Genomic DNA, 23,541 nt, shown 5'->3' on the forward strand with positions numbered 1-23,541 from the left:
TTATTTTGATAAAAAGGAACAATGTACCTACAGTTGTGGAGGGGAAGAGTGAGAAGGACATTTGCAAAACATTCCTGGAAATAAACATCAGCAGTTTAATTGTAAAGAAAAAAAAAAAAACAAGCAGAAAGCACAAGGTACGAAACGCCACAAACCATTGGGGCGGGGAAAATAAAAAAGGAAAAGAAAGCAAATTAACCATTTGATCCCTCCCCGTACCCTTTCCCCCCAAAAACATGAACACTTTACCTCAGGAATCACATTGCAAATATGACCTGCAGAAAGAACGCAGCCCCCAGAACCACCAATTCCCACCTCGAGCTCTCTGTGGTCCAACGGCACAATGTAACATCATACAACTCACAATCATCAGCAATATTAAATACTATTGACTGAGAAACAACAGGTTTTTATTTGAAATAAAGCGTCATCTTCAACGGTAACATCTCACAAACACGGTACAACAGGTAGAGAATTGTATAAATATACAATCTGCACGTACAAGATAATTACGAAGGGTTAATATCTAACAGTCTTAGCCTCTAACATAAACTATCATTGAAACTATACACAGTTATAAAAATACAAGAACAGAACAGTGTGTTTTCATGAAGTCCAAAGGAAGTCAAACTTGCAGGTGCCAACAGGGGAGGCTTCCGAGGCTGCCCAAATTCTGAAATCTGCTTTAAAATGTATGCTATTGTAAGGCTTTATAGGTAACAAAATGAGTTTTCCTAGACAGCTTTTCAACAAGATGCTTTAAGATACTGGTGCTTTTGATATGCTACTACAGAGCAGAATTACCTTTGCCCACAATGAAAAGCAACCAAAAAAATTTTTTTTAGACCAAGGAAAAATATGTGAGAAGCCTTTTTCATCACAGTCCTTCGAAGTCCTCTTGACTAAATCACGCTTTGTAAACAAGAGTTCTGCATAGTTTTATAGTTTGAAGAGAGATGGAAAAAACCAAAACCCCACTATTGCAGCAAAGGTATCGAAAGCTATAGCCCAGCACCAAATAACAGGGAAAAAATGGAGATCGAACTCATCTGTTCTGAGGAAAGTAATTCTGCGTGTCAGAACCAAGGAAACATGCTGTAAATAATTTTGCTCTTTCATTTTCACGAGTGTGAATTAAAGCCAGATGTCCATTGGTTTCTAGAATGGCAACTGAGAAAATTTACATATCGATCCCTGAACAAATGTGAGGAGCTCACATTCACAGACCTATCGCGCTCCAACTTTCTCCTTACTTGGATTTAGTTTTACATCCACTGTTTGGACGACAACTGCATACAGTTGGTTTGCAGTTACTAAGAAGATTACTGACTTCTTTTTTCCCAGTATTCAATCCGACATATGCAACCGAGTCACTGAGCACTGGGGTGAAAATCCCCCCTTTTCCTCACGAGCTGTAACTCAGCATGGTCGCAGACTGCAAGCCTTTTTCTCGCACACCACAGCATTGCTGAAGGTCTCCAAGAGAGGATGTATAAAGATAGCAGATGTTTCCTGGGGTCTCATTCCTTCCCAAAACTTTTTAGTGCTTTATTTTTATTTTTTTTTTGCAGCACTGTTTTATAGAATCGGCATCTCCCGTGATGAAATAGAGACCAGGCATTACACCCCATTTTTGTTTTTATTTTTTCCCCAGAAGAAAGAAAGAGGAAAGAGCAGATTAAAGAATTTTGAAAAGGGGACGGAAAGAAGTCACACAGAATTAACATTTACACATAAGCACATACTACTCCAATTCAAACTGACTTCATCAAAAGAATCCAGCATGAAGTTATTTACAAAACAAGAAAGCTGTAGTACAAACTTAAAACGATCTAACGGGATAAAGGAATTCCTGTGACTATGGCTTGCAGTAGATGGTACTAGCTGCTTGGCTGTCTAAGCATTCTCATTGAATAAACATTACCTTACCTTTGCTCTTGGCGTTGGCTCTGCCCAGCAGGACTGCCTCATTCTGACGCAGAAAACAGCCATCCTGAAAATTCTAAAGAACAGCTTCTGTCACTGGTCCCACTGCAGCGCAGGCACCCCCACCGCAGCCAGCGTGCAACGGGGAGGGCTGCAACTGGAGCCAACTGGGAAATGGGAAACTTACCTCCACCAGCTTACCACTCCCCCTCCAATAACTGACCAAACTGTCAAGCTGTACTCCACTAAGATGGCAAGTTTTCCCATCTCCCAAACAGGAAGAATAGCTCTGAACAGTTGCAAATGGGTACAATGTTCAGACCTGGAGTTAAACTATGTTCAGTCATAAACAAAACTTCTCTGCTCCTTCATCTGAATGTGAAGTTCTGGCAGCTGATTAAACGGCAGCAAATATTTTGGGGAGATAAAAAGCATCTCACCCATTCTCGTACATTCTGATGGTTATGACAAGGCAGTCTGACACATGCAGCTATCGGACCGTTTAATGGATTTCAATGCTGTGCCAGATGAACAAAATAAAAGCAAGACCCCTGAAGGATCTGGTATCAACTGAAAAAGACGCCAGAGGCCTTTCCAGTTATAACCATCACAATGTTCATTAGCGAAGCCACAGCTGTGGGCTGGCATTTCAAGGTCACAGACACCCCAACTTTTTGAAGCTTTATATAATAGTTTAGCTCCGTTTTGCCAGTTTTCACCAATATACGAGGTCCAGTCAAGTGCTTTTCCTGATCTCCCTTTACACCTTCAGGTGACTGAAAGGGCACAACAACACAAGAAAGCACTAATGTACCAGAGGAGACAGCACAGGCATATCCATGAGGTGTGCCATTAAAAAGAAAAAACAGAGAGGAGGGATGGTAAAGACTCCTTTTCCATGCCAAATGTTAGAAATAAAAGGCTATTTCTCCTTATTCAGAGAAACGAATAAGGCTGTCTGCAAACAGGCAATGTCCACAGATTATTTTAAATTATCCAAACTGAACATCAACTGCAGTCGTAGCTCCCAGCCTTGTCAAGTTGGTTTGTTTTTTTCCTTTCCCTTCCCACTTTCATTCAGCAGTTTGGCTGAGAGAAATTGAGATGACGCTACAGAAATTAGGGAACACCCTGCTGCAAGTTTGTTACTAAGCATAAAAGCAGCTGCTAAAGCCCTGCAGTGAAACAATGACAGAAGCTCTTCTTGGGCAAAGCTAGTGCTGTGAAAATCTTAATCATGATATATTGTTAATTAGCACAGTATGTTCGTACATTTTATAACTAACGTGAGACAGACCATTACCATGAAAACAGTATCACAGAAACATTTGTTATTCGTTTCACATAAAAGAAGGCAAACTTTAAAAAGGCATAAAAAGCAGAAGAACATTTTGATAAGACATTAAAAGTTGGAAAACATTTCTAAAAAGACATTCCACCTAAGAGTGCACCCAGGTGTACTTACCCCAGAAATGAACCTTCAGCTTACCAGCACACTGAAACGTGTACTACTAGCAGTAATACTGCTCCTACTCCTCAAGGGAAATGTGTAGAGAATAAATTTAGTCAAAACTTCAACTGCAAATCTGCACAGCACGTGCAACAAACAGGTGACAAAGATGTTGTGAATGCCAAGTCCCATATGTTGTTATCTTCATTACAACCCATGGCAAAAAAACTGCAGCAGTTCCTAGAGGCAATAACATACTCTAACATGAACTCTACATCAAACCTGTCTGACCGGATCTGCTCATATTATTTTTTAAGTAGCACTCTAATAAAATTGCTTGGTTCCACTTCTTGAAGACTGTGCTATTAATGCCAATAATCTAAAATTAGTGTTTCGTTGCAAGATAAATTCACAGAATGTCAAAACAAAAGGAAAAAGCAACACAACATAAAAGACCTGCACATAAGAATATTATGCAAAAAGATCACATGTCAGTTAAAGAATGACTTTAAACTATACTGAAAAGCAAAGAGAAAAAACAGGTGCGCATTTCCTCCAAGGTATCTAAAAGTCCCCTCCCTCTTCCAAGAACTTGGCCTCGGTATTCAGCAACTGATCCACACCAGCTGTAGGAAACCTATCTTGGATTATCGTAACACTCTGGAATTTCACCCCGAAATTTCTAGCTAGTCAAAACATTTAAACGACTCTGCAATGAAACCTTCGTATTTTGCACTTGGCCATGAGATGGAGCCCTCTGGGGTTGTTAAAAAAAAGGATGGATATTACTTACTGGTCCACTAAAACCCGCGAGCTGCGTGATCATCAGACACACGATGGAAATGATGAGTCTGGTGCGGCAGAAAATCCACACAACCCTTCGGAGAGAAGCATCGTCAGGCCCGCTTTCTTCCAGTTCTTCCTGCCACAATCTCTCCAGCCTAATAAAAACAGATGTCTTATGCTAGGAATCTTTTGCCATGAAAGAAGGCACAAGCTCACAGCAGCACTTCTTTGTGAAAACTCCAAGTGCTTCCCAGCTCAGAGTAACAATAATTCAGTAGTAATTTCAAGATAAATAAATGCATGGTATATTCTGTGAGGTAAAGAGATGGCTCTGCATCTTGAGATATCTATATTTAGTACAGACAGTACTAAAGAGGGGGACAGAAAGCAATGCATTGATGCATTGGTGTTTCTTTTTTTTGCCAATTCAATTCTTTTCTTTGCTTGTGAATTTATAAAAAAAATGAAACAAAAAAACCCAGCAGATGTTTCTACCTTCTACAGTTGATATCTGAAGACTCGTGCCTTGACAAAGACCATACATCATCCATGAACAACTCCCCTTTCTTGTATGCTCTGTGGGCCAAAGGAGTGAGCCAGGAGAAGGTCATGCAGGAGAAAAGCCCAGCGTTATCAACAGGGTGCTGGTGTCTAAAAGGAGAAAAAATAAATCAGAAACAAACGAAAAGGCTCCAGGCAGCCTGATCTAGTCATAGATGTCCTGTTCATTACAGAGGAGTTTGACTACATGATCTTTAGACGTCCCTTCCAACTCTAAGGATTCTATGATTCTACAAAAAGGAAAAAGAATTGTAAAGCCCCTAGAAAAACAAAGCCTCAAAGCCTCTCCCTGTTTAAAGCACTCAGAGTCCCAAATGGCCCATGCAGGTCATAATGGATGAACACATTCTAATTTTTCCAGCATCAGTCAGCAGACCTTCAGCTGCAATCCTACCCTGTACAAGGTCTGAAAAGCAAATGCTGTATCAGCTCTCCTGGAGCCTAAGGACTTACTTGGAAGTAGTCCGTATGGGTTTCAGCGCATTCAGGCCATGGTGGTATTTGCCCTTGTGATGCTCTTCATCCAGCATTCTCAGCTGGGAATGCACAGAGGTATCCAGTGGAAGCCCCTCTGCACGAGCAGCTGCTTCCAAGGCATCCTGGCACTCAATCTGCTTTCACAAAAGAGACAGCAGAGTCAGAATTCAAAGCTGTGTTTGAAGTCCACAGCTCTTGAATCCAGCAACCATGCACCTCTTCCTTCTTTAAGTCATTGCAACAGCATCAACCACCACTACTGAAATGTTTTAGAGAACAGATATAGAAGTCATGGAAGGCACAGAAATTCTAGATCTGCAACAGACTGCTGCATTTGTATAAATGAGCACCAGAACGTGTCTGTGTATTCAAAGGATAAACAGAGAGATTAATCTTGAATATTGTCACAGGATCAAAAGTGTCAGGAAAGGAAATACAATGGAAGAAAATGACCGAACCAGTTCTTACATCAGTTCTCTGTACAATCAAGGAGTCAACTTCACTGCAGAAGCCAGTCATTAAGAGATACATTCTTAATGAACTCGCCCCCTCTTAATACAATTTAGGTATTTCTATCCTCAGAAAAGTCAGATTACCTTTGGAATCCTATTAAACTCTCCTCAAAAACACCTTAGGTTGGACCAAAGGAAAAATACATATAGAATGGTACATACTTTATCACATGCCCAGTTTTTTCTCTTTCTCTCTGAACTAAAGGAAATAAAGATGGTAATTCTATCAGCTCCCAACCACATTCCTCCATGGCTCAGCAACTCTATTAACAAGCATTTATAACACAAGAGTTATCTCAGGAGAGTCTTCCCATAGCCTCAATAAAATGCACCCTTTAAAATCTAATCTAACAGGAGAAAGTAAATAGTGGTGATATGGAGAAGTCAAAACTTCACAGAGTTCAAACAAATATTTTGAAGCTACATGTGGCAAAAGTAGAAGATAAGCTTGCTATCTTCACTTGCAAAGGGCTCGCTACTGGATCTGATGACTTAATGGACCATTTATTGCAGAGCCATGTTATCTCTTTGCTTTCTGGTTCTTTGAAATTTAGATACTTTGTGGACTCTGGTAGAAATCTTCCTGTCTGTCTCACAAACACGGATACCAGAAAATCATTACGTTCAGGCTGGAAAGGACCTTAAAAGACCAACTAGCCCACCCCAATCCCCAGAAGCCACCCTGTTTACCCTTATCAGTTGCCCTGCCAGGGAAAAGTTATTTTATTCCTTTGAAACTGACTTATAGCCTCCTAAAGACACAATACCCCCAAAGCCTTAAATGGTCATCATTAGCAAGCATTTGAATCCTATTATATATATATATATATGTTATATAATTTGTGCTAGAAGTGCAACCATTTTACTTGAGACTTCACCTGTGTTATATTAACCCCTAACTGTATAACACATTAACACGATTAGCTCCCATTTGCATAAAGGTCAAGAGCAGGAAAATGATAATGACAGCATAAATCTGCCCTTTATTTATTTAACCAAGTGCTTAAACGCTGCCTAAGCATGGGGTCAGCAGCCTATGGTCCCGGACTCAAAGAGCATAAGCCAAATCTAGAGCTGCCATTACAAAATTAGACAACAGAACGAGAAAACAGAGGAATATTACAACATTTTGACACGTCGAATAACCCAAAATATGTAACACTTGAAACAGAAAGGCTTCTCAATTCTTACTAAATTACCAACTCACCTTCTTACCAAATCTACCCTAATCAGCAATAATATGAGACCTGCCACAGATGTCTCAAAGGACTCTGCAGCAGAGGGAAGCTCTGCACCAACACTCTCAGGCACTGCAGACAAATTCACAGCCAATTTGCCACAACACCCATTTGCAAAAGCCCCAGGCAGATCTACCCAAGCATCCTATTTTGCTGACAGTATGCTATGCTGCAGGCTATTTGTGCCATCACTGTTTTTCAGAGCACACAAGAAGGGCCTGTGAGTCCAAAACAAGACTCCCAAAAACATGCTATTTGTCTGGATAAATGTAACGTATTTCAACACTTACAAGCAAGAAAAGCTTTTAATAGGACAGTAGAGTTGTAAGATGCTGCATTTTTTAGTATTCTTAAATGCTCACTAAAATTAATTAAGCACTCTGAAGCTGCTCAACAGATTTGTTTCAGCAAGAGCAGGAAAAATAAACTGATAGGAGACCAGGGCACTGCCTCACAAAGGCTTATAGAATCATAGATATATGAAAGGTCCATAAAGTCATGAATGGCACAAAGAGAACTACAGAATGACCACAGATCACTCATACAACAGAAGAACCAGGACTTGGAGAAAGTAAAGCTTTCCACACAAGGCACATGTATAAATGGACAACAGATGGGAGAACTGAATGCACAGAAGTATATCACGGCTCTCTAAATAGATGACAAGGGCAACAGAGAACTTTACCCAATACCTTATCAACAGTTGGTGGTCTGCAAATAAAACCCCTGAGACCACAGGCAGCCTCTAACAGAAGGAAATGGTTCTGTGCTGCATTTGGTGAAGCTGTGCCATACCTGGGAGTGGGCTAATACAACTCAACAGACAATGAAGAAAATCAAATGATGAACCCAGATCAGCTTATAATCCCTCTGCTGTATGCTGCTGAGAATACTCTGGGGTAGTATCGCTACACACCTGCCCCTCTCTGACTACATGCAAACTACAGGGAACAAAACCCTACCAGCAGATGTAATCTGCATTTCCCTTGTACAAGGTCAACAAACTGCTCACAGTGATGGTAAGCACATACAACGATGCAAGGCAGAGCCAGAAATAGCAGCTTTATGGACATTTCCTCCTAAGCAGGGAACAAGGGCATTTATTTTGGCAGGGCTGATGAAGCAGGTGAAGGAAAAGGAAGCAGCTGTGCTGCAGATATGAAAAAACCAGCAAGGTCACAGCCCTTTGCACAAGCAATCTCACATTTAGCAGAGACTGTGGCAATTTATTGGCTTGCAAATTGTAGCATCAGATGACAACAGCAAAACCAGACAAGTTTAAAGGCCAAACAAAGCAGAGTTTCCATCCATTACTTTTCTTGCAGAGAGAACTGGATTTATTTGCAGTTGACATACACATCAAATCCCAGCATACAATCACTTCTCATCTTCCACAAGGCAGATCTTCCAGGGCTCAGATCACTAAAGAGAAGGAGAAAAATCTCTTCTTCTACCTAGAGATCTTCTAGCAAACTAGAGCAGACAAAGTTTTAGTCATTAGTGCTTGCGGCTGACACTGAATATCAAAGCTAATGTGGCTAATTTAATATCACAGTTAAAACTGGTTTATTCAAGCAGTAAAGAACCAAGTTGGCAATACAGCAGAATAGGAACTCCCACCTCTCCCATTTACGAAGTAAAGCTCAGCAGGCCTCCTCACTCCTACATTCAAACTCCCAATAAGACGAAGCAAGTGGGAAGCAAAGCACAGTATAGCTCAGGACCAGGCCAGCACATGGAGAAATGCTGAATCCACTGACTACCAGCCCTGCTCAGCAGCGCTTAGGATATTTTCTGTATTAGGACTCCAGGCAGAACAAAAACTTCATGTTTTAAGAGATCGCATTAAAGGACTGCTGTTTCAAAGCAAGATTAGTTACTAGTTTTCATGGGATTGGGAATGATAGGGCCAACTGATCCCAGTTAGCTTAAGAACTGAAGTATGAGTCTAGGAAGCAACATTCTGAGGCATGTCCTCAGCAATTCTCCAAGCAAGTCACAGAATAACAGAATGGCTTGGGTTGGAAGGGAGCATCCAGTCCCAACCCCCTGCCATGGGCAGGGATGCCACATGTTTTAACATCCCCAGAAGAAGGCTCTACAAGGTTTTAATACATTGCTTTTACAGGCAGCACAAGCCATTGCTAAAGTACCGTTGTCCTTGTCATCAGACCTAAGAGCATCTGAATTAGTATTAGTGTCAGTGCGTGGGACTGCAAAACACTTGCTATTGTCTGGTAAAGCAGCAAGTGCTCTTCTGACTTTGTATTCCATTACAGCAATTGCCTTCTCCTCCTTTCACTGAATCTGATGCAATATGTGATCTACAGAATTAAGAGGATTTGCAGCATTAAATTCCCAGCCTACTCTAAGTATAATGCTGTATCATACGCTACCTGACTAGAGCATGAGCTTTTTAAGACTAGTTTGGTGCATCATTCATCCATGACACATCTCCTGGGAGAAGAAACAGCAAGAAACAGGCAATGGGTGTGAGGAAGGAGTCACTAATCCTTTAGACATCTGCATGCACTGATCACAAAGTACAGGCAGCAGCAGAATTCAATGCACTGACAGGACAGAGCCATCGGAGAGCTTCCAGTGACCCAGAAGTCTAGTTACTACTTCCAAGATGGCTGCAGTGAGCCTCCAGTTAGATCAGCAGTGTCTCAGTAGTGTCTCAGTACTGCTTGTTGCCAATATGCAGACTACAGCCAAACGGGATCACCATATGTATGTTTGTGATAAGGCTGAACACTGAGCATTCTTCTGCACAGAGTCCTAGCTGTGGACAAATATATCAGTTTATTCCAAGAACATTATTTATGCCTTGCCCTTGAATTCTAGGGAACATTAGCATTGAGGCAAGACAGTTTAACCCCTGCCCTGGAAAACTCACTTGTTCTAACAGTTCAAGAAATAAACTGATGGTCAAATCACATTCATTTCAATGTATTTTTTAAACAGCAGCTGCTGTGTATGCATCTGATTAGCAGCTGTTCAGGTTTCTAGTGTACACAAATCCACATGTTGTTCTGCATTCAGAAGAGCACTCATGATCCTGTAAACAAATAACCTGGGATCCACTTGGATCTGAGCCTGTACACTTCTTATCCAGCACTGGAGCTGCATAGCTCATGCATGCCTGCAGCAGATGCCTGTTGAAGGAAAAAACATTGATCAGCCTGAACTGTGAGTTGCCTTACAGAACTGCACACATACTCACGTGTGCTCTGAGCACAAAAGTGGGGAGCCAACTCCTCAGTAAGCGATCATACCAGCACAGCCTGAAGATTTGGCTCCTGACTCACTCAGGTAGGATCTATTACATGCTGAGATGTTCTTAGACTAATATCTTCAGTTAGGACACACCTGAGCTGGGTCACAACAGAAGATCTGCACATCAAGTCAGGAATTGCCACCGAGTCTTAAACTCAACGTGCTGTGCAGTGAAACCAGCAGGGAATGACAGCACAAGCCCTGACACCAGGGCACTCACTAGGCCTGATACAACTGTTTACTCAACAGTTTCTGTACCAGCATGCTTCCAAATGCAAGGGGCGCCCTGCTCAACTGGCAAATGAGCCTGTAAGCTCAGCAATACCTCAGGGCTCCTAACATAAGTTGACTTTGACACACTTTAAACCTTAGTCCTCAAATTAGATTAAAATAGACTGCTTGTGGAAGAAGCATGCAGTCCGGAACTCAACTAATTAACTCCAGGATATGAGCATTCACAAACTAACAGCCACCTCAGTATCTGAAAGTATCAGAACTTCTAGCAGAAGAGTTTTGACTCATTTCAAGTTAGCTTCTCCATACCCATTAGACCATCCTGGCAATGCTCATAGATCTATACTGAGTTTCCATGACAGCCACAGGGCTGTGCCTAGCACCCCACCACCATTTTAGAGATCTATTAACACAAGGTTTCTACACACTATGCTGCATTTGGTCAGATACAACACAAAATGTACTGCAGAAGAACTCCAGTGTATAGGAGCTACACATTCTGCATCACACCTTACTGATAGTAAATACCCTAGACTTCTCATTTAAAACTTCACCCTTGCAGGGATTAAGGCTGTCCAGCACTTCTTATGGGCACTGTCCACTAAACTCATCTATTAAAGCTACCTAAATTCCTTGCTACATCAGCTGCTCAGCTACAGCACTACTGAGAAGACTATATCAGATCTGGCACATCTCTAGTTAGTCATTAGGAATCACTTCACTTCATCAGTGCCCCAGATCTCATTATACGCCTGTACCTGTCTCAGGTTTATTTCTTTAAATGCTTTGAGTCAGCATTAACTCAACTTTATCACCTTCTATGCAGCTATGATTTGAGAAAATAAGACATCCAATACTGCACTTGTGTGGGGGCTGTTATTAACAGTTAAGAGATCTTTGAGTATACAGACAGTACAATGGCAGCTGTTATAAGTTTCAGAAATAAACATCCAGATTTGCTCTGCTTTTGTACGTGCCTTCCAGCACAGCCAAATACCAGAGACATGGACAAGTCCAGCCCTCTGCCAGACAGCTTGATTCAGTAGTCAAATAGCTTCACCTTTTCACACAGTGAATACTGGTATCAGCTCAAGCTACTGCAGCTTTTAACTGCAACCTCTGAGTCAGTCACGTAGCAATATCTTCCTGCGCAGAGCCTATGAGAGCCTTCAGCCCACAAAAGCCTACTCAGGCAGCAATTCTTAGTTTTATTATGTTATGAAAATACAAAGTCCTCTAGAAAAATGTAGCCCAAGCTGTTCTATGTCTTTGCAACTGAAAGCTTACAATTAAGCTGCCCTAAAGGCCTTCTCAAGGCACAAGGACCCAGGCTACAATCACAGCCCTATTTCTGAACATGTTCAGAGTTGTTCAAACACTTCAGATGTTGCAGAAGTTGAAAGTTAAAGATGATTTGGCGTTGAACAGCCCAACAGTGATAAATCACTTCAAGGCTATAAGTGCTTGAAGGATTTACATCAACTCCAGCAAGCTCTGATCGCACTCTGTTGTCTGGCAAAAGCTATCAAGGGCAAACCTGAAAAACAAGAGACCGAGATGAGGACAGGAATATTAGTTTGGATTCTCAAAGTTAAAGTCACAACATGTTTTTCCTGCGTGTTTCAAGAATCTCTACAGTTCAACACTGCTCAGTCCTTCAAATGCACAAATGTGAATTTCAGGCTTGCCACAGATGCTGTAGATGCAGTTATTATGCTTCAGCAGCAAAAGCTAATCCTGAACACAGTCAAAAACCAGTACTAGCTTTGTGTATACTTTTTAAATTAGTGCCCTAGGCTAAAGTTTCAAGAATCGAGTTCTCAGTGCATTGTGAGAACACACTTCTCATCCTTTTCTGCTGTTCCAAATGTAATGGGTAGGGGAACGAAGTAGTCACTTGCCTGCTACTCCATCAATACATGCACAGAAGCCTCCATTTAAAATTAGCCTACTCCAAAACTACTTTCAGAAGAAATGATTTCCCTTCCTTCTCTGTCATTTTATGCTATATTTTATGGACACAATGAGGTCTCACCCTGCTCCTCAGGGCACACCACTTCTGTTAGAAGAGCTACAATTATTTCAGATACAACTAAAGAGCACAAAAGTGTTTGGGAACAAGGAGTCCTAAAGGTACAAGTAGAAATCATTATTTGAAAGCATCTCTTGATTTTCACTCACTGGTAATGAAACAGCATCTTACAAGTGATGTCTACTGATTACAGTGCTAGCAAGTGCACCTAGAAGTTATCTTCATTCTAAAGAAGAATGCCCAATTAGTCAGGTATTGTGGGTTGGGAACATGTAGTTAACACCCCCATTTTATAAGCTACATTAAAGTCTCCAACAACGACCTAAAAAAATCAAAAAAAATCAGACCGCAGATGCTTATTCATGAATAAGAACTGGGTTTTTTGAATTTCAGTTCCAGAGTGCCTAACTATTTCAGAGGCCCACATTTCTATAGCAACATCCCCATTAAGCACCAGGAAATGGGAGATCTACTTATGCTGCAGCATAGTTTCAATTATTCCAGGAAGCCTGTTTGAAAAGCTCCTGCCTTTCAAAGAAGTGATTTCTAAAGTTGTGACTGAACAGCAGTTGAGCTTCTAAGAAGTGAATTACAAGTTCTTTTCCATTATGATCATGAACACCCACTAATAGCCTTCCTTCAGCAGGAAGCCCGAACACGTGTCAAGACAGAAAGGACTTACATAAGTTGTCTTCAGCTTTGTTAAGATAAAGAGCAAGATACATGAGGAGGCCTTGTGACCTTGGCTTGGTAGTCAAATCAGCCTCTCACCTACCAAAGTCTTTTAGAGAATCGATCCATCTTGTCCACTTGTAGTCAAGTCCATATAAAAATGCAGCAATACAGGCAACAACAGGAAAGTGAAGTCAGGTAATTCTTGTACCCTGTGAGGAGCAGTCACCTCCAGTGGCCATTAAACAATGCCTCTGAGCATGTTCCTTTATCTACTCCACAAGGTATTATGCAGTTTTACCTTCTTCTATGAGATTATATGCATCACATTAGTAAGAACACTACCTTATGCACTATGATACTGCAAAGTAGTCCCATACCTTCATGTCAGATTTTAAGTTAGTGCTGAAATTACTGCCTTAGTCTTCTTGCAGCACCAGCTTGTTACTGCTATACAGGTCAAGCTTATGCTTTGTCATCTTCTGGTCAAGCTAGTTAAAAAACTTACTCTAGGATTCCTACAAGAAAATTAAGAGTATTAAGAGCTCTTTGCATGGTGTGCTGGACTCAGTTGCCCAGATGACAAAGTCTCACCAAAGCTTAAGCCCTCCATCTGCACTGCTGTGGTCCTACCCTTCTATCTCATGTCAGCTCTCTACTGGGTTCAGAGAACAGCATGTACCAACACGTGCCCAATAAACCAGCTTAAGCTGACCCAACCCCAGGGTTCATAAAGGATCAAGTACTAAAGGACACTCATTTTCCCCTTGAAGCACTGGTTTTCTCAGTAACACCACAGTAACACCACACCACTGGTTTTATGTTTGCTTCCTTCTTTTTTTAATGTCTTAAAATACTCAGTGCAGCCCAGGCAAACCAAAAGGTTGGACATCAACAAGCTACAACATCTACCTTTTGTTACACACCTGTGCTTGACTGCACAGGCAAAGTCAATCTTACAAAACACTGAGTCTTTGCTTACCTTTATTAAGGAACTACAAAGCACCCTAAGAAGTGATAAGGCTAAGAATACAGGAACTAAAACTTATTTCACACTGAAAGGAAGAAGCTTGGCACATGCTAATACAAACATGTGATTTTGATACAGCGTTACAACAACAGTTCCTCACCCTTAACCTCGGTATTTTGCAAGTAAACAGGATTGAATCTCGCTGACATTCAGCAACAAATTCAGCGCTGTTTGTGTTTCCTGATTATAAACATCCAGGTTACAAAGTTAGCAGAAGAGAACAACAGTTTGAGCTCAAAGTTAATTCAAACCTTGACAACAAGGAAGGAGACAACCAGCAAGTAAAATAACAGACCCACTTGTGAGTACTTACCATTAGTAAGGTAACAGTGTACATCCTTCTACTCAAGGGAAAAAGCTCCAGGTAAGAACTATTTCAGCTATTTATGACTATATCAGCTATTTTCTTGCATGGTACAGAATCCCTGCTACACAATCAGTTACCCGAGACTGTCACTCTGTAATTATAGGCACCAAGCCTGGTACAGGTAGGAAAGCTAACAAGACCACAGCAACCAAGTGAAGCTGATCAGAAGGCACCTCCAAATCAGAAACTGTAATGCCACACCGTGCATGTATGTAGGACTTGCTCTTTGTTAACCCTCAAAAAAATAGAAATGAGGATTTTATTACCCTCACCTGAAAGGTTCATTCAAACACATTTGCCAGCTTTTAGGATTCTGTCCTCAGAAGTTAAAGTGGGAAACAATTAGATGGCGCAGACCAACAGGGAGAAACAGCACACCACAATTACTGCTTAACCTTCCTCCCACTGCCTAGGAAACAAAGCTGCTACCAATGGCATCACCGGTGTCCTTGTTAATTTGACAGAGCAGATTTGCTACTGGATGATGTACACTGGATGGCAAGCCAATGACATTAACATAATGAACGCTGTTAAGAAGCTGCACTGTGACTCCAGAGGGCTCCCAGTTCTGCATCACTGCCTGCTTTAATGCAATCACTCTACCTTCCTCTGCACATCACCAGCAAGAGTCTGCTGAGTCATAGAGCCTGTAGGGACACCGGGAGCTGCAGGGCCTGTGACTACAAACAATCAGGCTCTGCTTTGCTGCAGAGCAAATCACTCCCATCTCAAAAAACAGCAGTGCAGCACTATGAGCCTGCATTCAAAACACAAGCGGCCAAAACCTTTAAGCCTCAATCAAACAAGGTAAATCTAATCTGAAGCAGGCGGCATCTCAGTGTCCAGTACAATGCAGCAAAATTTAAGCCTTTAAACAACAACAAAAAGAACAAACAACAGTCTTCACAGTTCTTCTATACAAATACATTAAGTTCCCCCATTTCCAACACTTGCAGACTAGAACTGCCACAGGTAGCCCATATGAAATAGGAACACATTTGCAAGCACCCTGCCATTGTGAAAACCTCGACACAGGCAGCGTTAACCTCAGCTTCAGTTAGATAATAACACTGCAGTGCTTTTTGGAAGGTTACGAACAGCGCATGCAAGAAAATACTTCCGTATTTAGACCAGTTAATACCATTAATTTTCAAGTGGCATCAGATAATTAATCCCAGACCTCTTCCACCAGTTGGGGGGTTTCCATTTCAATGGACATCTATCTGCCCTTCAGCACTCAGGTAGTAGTGCATACACTCCCATAGTGGGAACATGCTCCTCGTTAGATGTTTAAAACATACAAGCTTTAAGCCAGTGGTTATTTCGAGACTCATTTCTCAATTTAAATTAGAAGTAATTATGACTGCACCACGATAAGCGTACATATGCATAGGGAACAGTTTTCCATCTGGATGGAAGTAATCCATACTGAATAAGAAAGAACTGTGCTATTAAAGCTTGACATCTGCTTCAGAAAAGTAATCCTTGAGGAAAACATGCCATGATTAAGATTTTTTTCTTCCACTGCCAGCACTGAATGGTGTGTGATTTAAGCTGAGCGCTTCGCTGTTCTTACTTGGTTGTGATAATTCTCTTAAGTACAAAAGCTTGGATTCACATCAAGATCTCCATGCTAGAAAAAAAAATGGATTCTATTTCTAGTCAGTGATGTTTAAGTTGAAAATGCTTAGTAAGCACTCACATTTCTTAAAGATAACTACAGTACTCCTTGAAATGACCTCTTCCACACAAAAGAGAAGACTCATTGACCTTCAAGGCAGTAAACCTATGCAGAGCTGGCACAGCAGAAGGGTTGCTGCATGTAATTTGATAAGCAGAGACAGCAAAACAAGCAACAGAGAAATTAAACTGACCTGGTGTTTAGCATGCTGAAATTTCGACCCCTCCTGCTCATCGTGCTGTACCGAGTCAGCCCTCTCCCTCACGCTCCTATACCCAGGACTGGGTATGATGTACTCTTTTCCGATGTCGATGTCTTTCATCTTCTGTAAACGCCAGGGTTTACTGCTGTGTTTGCACCTGGGCAGTCTGGAAAGAATCAAATTGCACTTTGTTAGATGTAACACCCAACACCTTAAAACTAGTTGAGTCAAAGTGACTCAGTGAAAGTAAAGAAAGCAATTGTAGAGGAGCTTTGTTACAATAAGGCTGCAGTAAGCGACCGCAACGTCCCATAACACCAGCTCCTTCTGAACTAGTTCAAACATACCCTGAGGTGCCTATAAATGGTACAGAGGCTCTCAGTGCACTGGAGTACAGCCATAGTCCCCCCTCAGAACTATGATTATGCAGTTTGACAGCTTAAATAACAGCAGTGTGGAGTTAAAGCCTTGAGAAACTACGCTCAGCTCAACCCTCCCTGAAGGGTAATAAGGCCGATAATTGCTCCAACCCCACGGCTCACCAAGTTCAGAATAACACATCTCCCTATATACACACTGCACAGCCGGGTGAGTCATCCCACGCACCCCGGAGAAAACACTCCTTCTCTATAAAACCATTTGCTCGCTCCAGCGGCCCGAGCCCGCATTCTGTATAGGGCCACCCCTTCAGCGCTGCCTCAGCCCACAGCCCCACTGTGAGGCCAGAAGGGGGTCAGAGCCCCACACGGAGACCACCCCTAAATCACCTCTAAGCCACCTCTAAACCAACCACCGCTCCCCGCAGCGCTGCGCCCAACCCCCCGCCCCCACCCCGTGTGGGACACGGCCCGCACTGCGGACGCCTCGGTTCCCCACACAGGGACGAGGGGCCCGACCCCCCTCCTCACAGGGCAGGGAGCGGCCCCCGCACCGAGAGCCCAGCTCGTCCCGTCCCGCCGCCCGCAGTCCCGGTGCCGAGCGGGGTGTCTCCGCTCACCTCCACCCGCCGGCTGCCCCCACTGCGGCTTTTCCACTCAGCGACCGCGCAGCCAAACAACATCCCTTATAGCGGTTCCGGCGTCCCCACGGCGCACGCGCGAAGAGGAGGGCGGGGCCGCGGCGGCCGCTCCCGCGCAGCGCCTCACGGGAAATGTAGTCCTCCGCCCTCAAGCTGCCGCCAGGTGTGCGGCGAGCTACGAACTACACTTCCCACAATCCCTCGAGAGCGCGACCGCCATCCCGCTCCCCCCCTTCCCGCGACCCGCCCGGGTCCTGCCGCAGCGTGGGGGGTCTGGAACGTTCGCCGCGGGCCGGGGGGAGCGCGCGTGGGGGGCGCGCGCCGCGGGGCTGCAGCGGCAGAGCGGGGCGAGGCGGGGCGGTGCGATGCAATGCAAGGCGGTGCGATGCAGGGCGGTACCCCGCGTAATGCCGAGCCCCAGCCCCGCCTCGCTCCCGGCTTTGTCCCCCGCTGCTGGTTCGGGGGTGATTTACAGCCTTTCAGCAGCGCACAGGGGAAGCTCCCCGCCGAAAGGCTGTAAATCAGCCCCGCAGCAGCAGCGTCGGTGACGTGCTGACATCCCCTGTCCTCGTGTGACACCGCCCCGCCTGCAGCCGCACTCCGCTGCCTCTCTGGAGGGCTTTATGTAACCGCGGCCGGGGCTCGGCCCCTCCTGCTGAGCGGTGCTTTTCCACTCCCACCGCTCACCTCGCACGGAGATGTTCCCGTGCTGCAGAACGCCGGGTTCAGCCTCTCAGGGTTCGTATTTCTCTCCCGAGAGCCGCCGAACGCTTTAACACCCCGCTGGTGCGCCTGGAAAGGGCAGTCCGGCTTCTTGCAAACAAAGGCGTCGATAATCGGCAATAATGTCGTTGCATAAAGAGCGATCGGCTGATTTTAAGACGAAATGGGTTTGGCCGCGTTCCACTTAACAGGAGTTACGGACATGATGGGTTCGGCCGTGGTTCACACGAGCAAGGAGTCACGGAGGTTTCCTGCGGGCTCAGTGCGGCCGTTCTCTACAGTGAGAGCAGATGTGATGGGCTCTGACCGGAGAAAAGATTCATCCTCCCCTCTTCTGACCTGATTGAGGCAGGAGTTCATCAATCAGAGAATCATGGAGTCATAGAATTGAGTTAGAAGGGATCCTTAAAGGCCATCTGCTCCAACTGCCCTGCAACGCGTAGGTACACAAACAAACAGCTCGATCAGGTTGTCCTGAGCCTGCTCTGGGGTCAGGGACGGGGCAGTGACCCATCCCGGTCTGATGTTAGTGCTGCTGGGACAGTGTTTGGGAGAAAAAGTGGTGCCACTTCCCTTCCCTGCTGCCCAGGTTGGTGCTGAGCCTTCACAGCCCAGCTGACACAGCTTCCCTGGTCTCAACACCTTCTCCAAATAGCCGTGCCTCTGCAACAGATGCCTTTCAGTGTTACAGTCTGTAGGCGTTGACCATCCTGCCCTATTTTTGCAGCATTTCTGCTTGTCAGAGCGCAGGAGAGGTGCAACATGGATTAAATTTGGGCTGTAATTCATCATTCGGGTCAGGAGAGAGCATGGAAAAAGTTCACCGTCTTGTTTCATACACTGCTTATTTTGGGCTTTAGGAGAGTAAAATAGGAGTAATGCTCAGCAGCAACCAACATAAACCTGCTTTATTTTTCTTACAGAGAGAAGCTTTCGGAGCTGTTGCAATGTTTAAAGCGTAATCCAGCACAGAAAACCAGTTCAAGGCAGTTCATATCTGCACTGATGGTTCGATCTTCCACAAACCTGATGATTCAGAGGGCAAGATCAATCCAAGGGCAAAGCATTGCCCAGAGAGCAGATGTTGGGGCAGAACTATGCACGTTAGCAAGTTGTGTGGCTCCTACAGCTTGCTCCACACCCACAGTTAATGAGTAATCGATGGAAATCAGCAGCATGGGTTGCAGCATAGGTTGAGGCAGAGCCTGTGCGCTCTTGCTGGTGTGGCGAGGTGGTGGGCTGGTTATGTGGCTGCTGACTTGACAAAGTCAGTAGAAAGGCCAAACAATGCAACAGTAAAAGGCCAGAACAGTGCCTGAATGAACATTGGAGGCTGGAACTCCACCACTTGGCTTTGGGAGCTGCACCCATCAGCTGGCTGTTAGCTATCCTTGGCCTGTAGATGTGGAACAGCAGCTTTGGTTGCTCTGCAGCAGTAGGAATGGGAACTCATCTCACCTGAGAGGTGCAGCGTTGGCCCCATTAGGGGGGGACACGGCCCTTCAGAACACTGCACTCAGATCAGGATGTTGATTCTGAAGCTGCCAGGGCTCTGCAGCAGTGGTGGTGACCAGGACGTGGCCAGTGTGACCTTCCCTTTGGCTCCCAGAATGTGGAGAGTTTGTCATCAAGTGCAGGCAGAACTCAACCTCTGTGCCAGGTTTGCTTTGCCAAATGGAGCAGTGTCACATGCCCGTCCCACGTTCTGCATTCAGGCAGCCCCCAGGCGTTTTGCAGCCTCTGATAGGAAAATTGCTGTGTGTGATCAAGGCTTCATCAGGTCAGCTGGAAACAAAGCACTGTGCTGCCACGTGCTGCAGGACTGGGACTGGGGTGGTGCTCAAGGAGTGGCAATGCTCAGGATAATAGGCCCAGCCTCATGCTGACAACCAGAGACTGGCCCAGCTGTGGTCCCAGGACAGAGAGAACAGCACTGAGGGATGTAAGGATGAAAAGCACCAGCACCACGTCCTCCGGTGCGTAGTTCCTGGACAGGATGATGCTCAACCACCAGCTTTTTCCATCATCCCACTTGTATGACACCTTAATCCCATGGCTCAGTTTCTCATCTAAAAAACACAACTGCTGGAAACCATGTGAGAGAGGCAAAAGAGAGTTGCTGCGTATAAAAAGTAGAGCAAGGTCCCAAACCACCGCTGTGAAGAAAAACCTTCGCCATCAGTGAGCAGCACCAGGCTTCCTCTTAAAGGCAGAAGACTGAACTAATGGAAAACTGAGAGAAAGCAAAATAACCTGTTGGCATTTTCAAGCAATCAGACCTCATTGTCTGAGCGAGGTAACATCAGCCACCATCTGCTCCTGTTCAGAAATAACAGCACTTCTTCCTGCGAGGGGAAGAACAGCCCCAAGTGCTGCCTTGTGAATCCTGGTGCCAATGCTTCTGTCTGTACAAAAAGCCAAGGCCTGTTCTGTTTCCTCTGTGCCTTTGCAGCATTTTACAGAGGAAAGCAGAGTTGGCTTAAAACACATTTTGCTCGTGAGCAGATACACGGGGATGGGGCACAGACTAAGCTTCTGACTGAACTCCAGCCTCACCTGTGGGTAAGATGCAGTGTCTGTTACCAGCTGTAGGAGAGCTGAGCTGTGCCTGTGCATGCAGGGATCCATGCTCTTCTTGCATTAGACTTGAGTCAGCTCGGTTGCAGTGCCTTTGGGCTCATCTTATTTCCATACCTACAGCACTGGCTCTGGCCAAGCATGCAGCATCATGTTCCTGCCCTATGGAGCTCATCTCATCTCAGATGACAGCATCAAGCCAGAAGCAAGTTTGATAACTTCCAGGCATAGGAATCAAACGTTCTGATTGATGATTTGACCAGTGCTTCACTCCATGCTCAAAGGGTGAAAAGACATAGAAATTATGCATCTTTCATCAAAGCTAGCATGTGAAATAGTGCTGCAGCTGTGGAGATGGAGAAGCTGCTCCCAGGGACAATCCAAGAGGTTTTATTTCTTTCTGGTTTCCACATACTCTGTTTTCTTTGGTACTGCTGCAACTTGAGCCAGCACTTCTGCACTGCCAGGAAAAGGTCATCAATCAGCTGCTTCCTTCTGCTTCTCTGCAATGTTATATTTTGAAATATATCCCTGACAAACTAAAAGAAGTGTTGGAGTGATTCCATGGGAAACATCAGTACAGTAACCAGATCTGTAGTGTACAACATCTGTCAAGATAACGTGAACTCTTGCAGGCTTTGATGTGATGGAAGCAGGCTGCAGAGCTCTCCCTGAGAAAGTTCCCCTTCGCCTTCACTATATCTTAAGGCAGCCCCAATACAAAGCTTTTCAAAAACAAAATGAGCAGCGGGTTGGAAACATGAAGCCCCTCGGATGGGGAGCTCTGAGACACCCGCCTCTCCTGCAGAGAACCAGCTGTGCAGGGAAGGAAGGGTTACAGGAAACGTGGGCTCTGCTCTGAGCAGCACACTGGGAGCTGTGCCTTGATCAAAGGCTTCTGGCAGAGGGCTGCCTGGGAAGTGGGGTTGCCTCCTTCCCAAAGCAACACATCTGGGGTTGCAGCAGGCAGCAGAGGGATTCCTTCTCCCCCAGCATCCCCTCCAAGTAGGACCAGGGCTGAACTCGAAGGGGATGCTGCAGGAGCCCTTTTCCTCCCCTGGAGGAGGCGAGAGATGAGGAAAAACCTTGCCCTCTGCACAGGAGATGGCAAGCAGCCCCAGCTCTGAACAAAACAGCAAGAACAGAGCAGCATCTGTACGCAGCATAGGCTGGGAGAGAGATGGAGCCAGCCAAACAGCTCTTCAGATGAAGTCCTCAACCATCTTAGCACTTTAAATCAGGGAATTCCCTCTTTGTCACTGTAGCCCTGACTAGGCACCAAAAATTCCCATCATGGTGCAAGTGACAGCAGACCCTGTCCCCATAACACTCTGACGTTTCCCTGCCAATCCCTCCAGTCCCAGGGCCACATGCCAAGCTCCACATCCTCATTGACCCTCTGGCTTTCCAAATGTATGGGAACTGTTGAGTCTGAACCACTGATTAAGCACCTGAGGAAGGAGCACAGTCAGCACAGGTGAAGGCAATTTATCTGTGCAACCTGAAGAGGTGGAACCTGCACTTCTCTTAGACCCCATTTAAGGACTGACTGCCACTGGGCAGGACTCTTTGGTTGGAGATCCATCTTTTGTGGAATCTTTCCTGTGAGCCTACATCTTCAGAGATGGGTGAGCTCTCTTCCTTTGTAACACCATTCCATTTGTGCTAGCTCTTTTGCTGTTATAGTCCCTGTATCATACTTTCACTGTGTTAATCTTTTCTAATTGTAGCACTGAAGATGTTTGTTTTTTTTTTCCACTCTGGCTCAGCTTGCAGGTTGCTTCCTACCAGCTGTAGCTCCAATTCCAAAGGGTAAACCTCTCTGAAGTGACTTCACACGTATGCTTGGTGAAAGCTGTTCTGCTTTAGGAATCTGTGTGGATCAGAGCTAGAAAAGGGTGTGTTGAGAAAACAGGATTCAGCAGTGCCCCAGTGTGCCATCATATCTGGAGGAAAAACCCTTCAACTCATGTGGTCTGACCACTTCCCCAAAAGTGATCTCCTAGTGTTGTGCAAAGGAAGTCCTCCTCCCCGTGACTGGGAGCACTGGTTTCCATACTGGCTCCAGCCACGTCCCCCTGATGGGAAACCCATCTCATTCTTCAGCCTTGAGCAGCCTCTGGGGTCACACAGGGTGGCTGCCTCCAGGAGCATCTGCTGAAGCCAGATGGCTGCTGACTCATTTCCCCCAGACAGGGTGTCCTTGCTGAGCAGTGAGGAGGAGCCTGTGCCTGGAGCCCTGTCAGTCAGTCTCTGAGCGACCAGCAAGGTGAATCAACAAAGGATGGAGCCAAAGCACAAGCAGCAGTATCAAAAGAACACCAGGTAGAGCACGGTGACCTGCAGGAGTTTGTTAGCTGGATGTGAGTACTGTCACCCAAAACTGGTGCTTCTTGGGAAAGCAGCTGGTGAGGGTTGATGGAAGCAACATCCCATGAGATGAGGCAGGGCATCCCATCATACAGGCTTTGCCCAAGAGCCACATGAGGAGTTTGTTGCTGGCTGAGACCACATGGAGAAAGCAAGAACACTGCAAGGTTTGGGGCAGTGCTTCTAAAGGGTTGGAAACTCATCTATGCAGGGCAATGTACCCTACAGCCCAGTCAAGCTGAGGGCAATTGAGATGCAGGGTGGTAGTAGTAGCACATCCTGCCCTTTGGTGGGTGAATGATGCTCAGCACCTTGCTAGTGGAAAAAGCTACTAAGCAGTTCTGCAAGTAGCATCCTGTGGTATGTGACAACCCCAGAAGGTGATGACTGGGTGGCTTGTCTTTTT

General features: G+C 44.9%; 1 protein-coding gene across 1 annotated transcript in view; it reads right to left on the reverse strand.

Annotated features, from left to right (window-relative positions):
* Positions 1 to 17,557, reverse strand: part of ABCC5 (ATP binding cassette subfamily C member 5) — a 52,360-nt gene extending 34,803 nt beyond the window's left edge. The window contains exons 1-5 of the mRNA XM_072344514.1: positions 17,445 to 17,557; positions 16,439 to 16,613; positions 5,177 to 5,334; positions 4,658 to 4,813; positions 4,170 to 4,317 (exon numbers count right to left, since the gene is read on the reverse strand). Coding sequence (XP_072200615.1) covers positions 4,170 to 4,317; positions 4,658 to 4,813; positions 5,177 to 5,334; positions 16,439 to 16,567 — 591 coding nt within the window. The 5' untranslated portion in view covers positions 16,568 to 16,613; positions 17,445 to 17,557. The remainder of the gene's footprint in view (positions 1 to 4,169; positions 4,318 to 4,657; positions 4,814 to 5,176; positions 5,335 to 16,438; positions 16,614 to 17,444) is intronic.
* Positions 17,558 to 23,541: the final 5,984 nt, after the last annotated feature.

The sequence above is a fragment of the Excalfactoria chinensis genome, chromosome 9 (genome assembly GCF_039878825.1).
Source record: "Excalfactoria chinensis isolate bCotChi1 chromosome 9, bCotChi1.hap2, whole genome shotgun sequence".
Lineage (NCBI taxonomy): Eukaryota > Metazoa > Chordata > Aves > Galliformes > Phasianidae > Excalfactoria > Excalfactoria chinensis.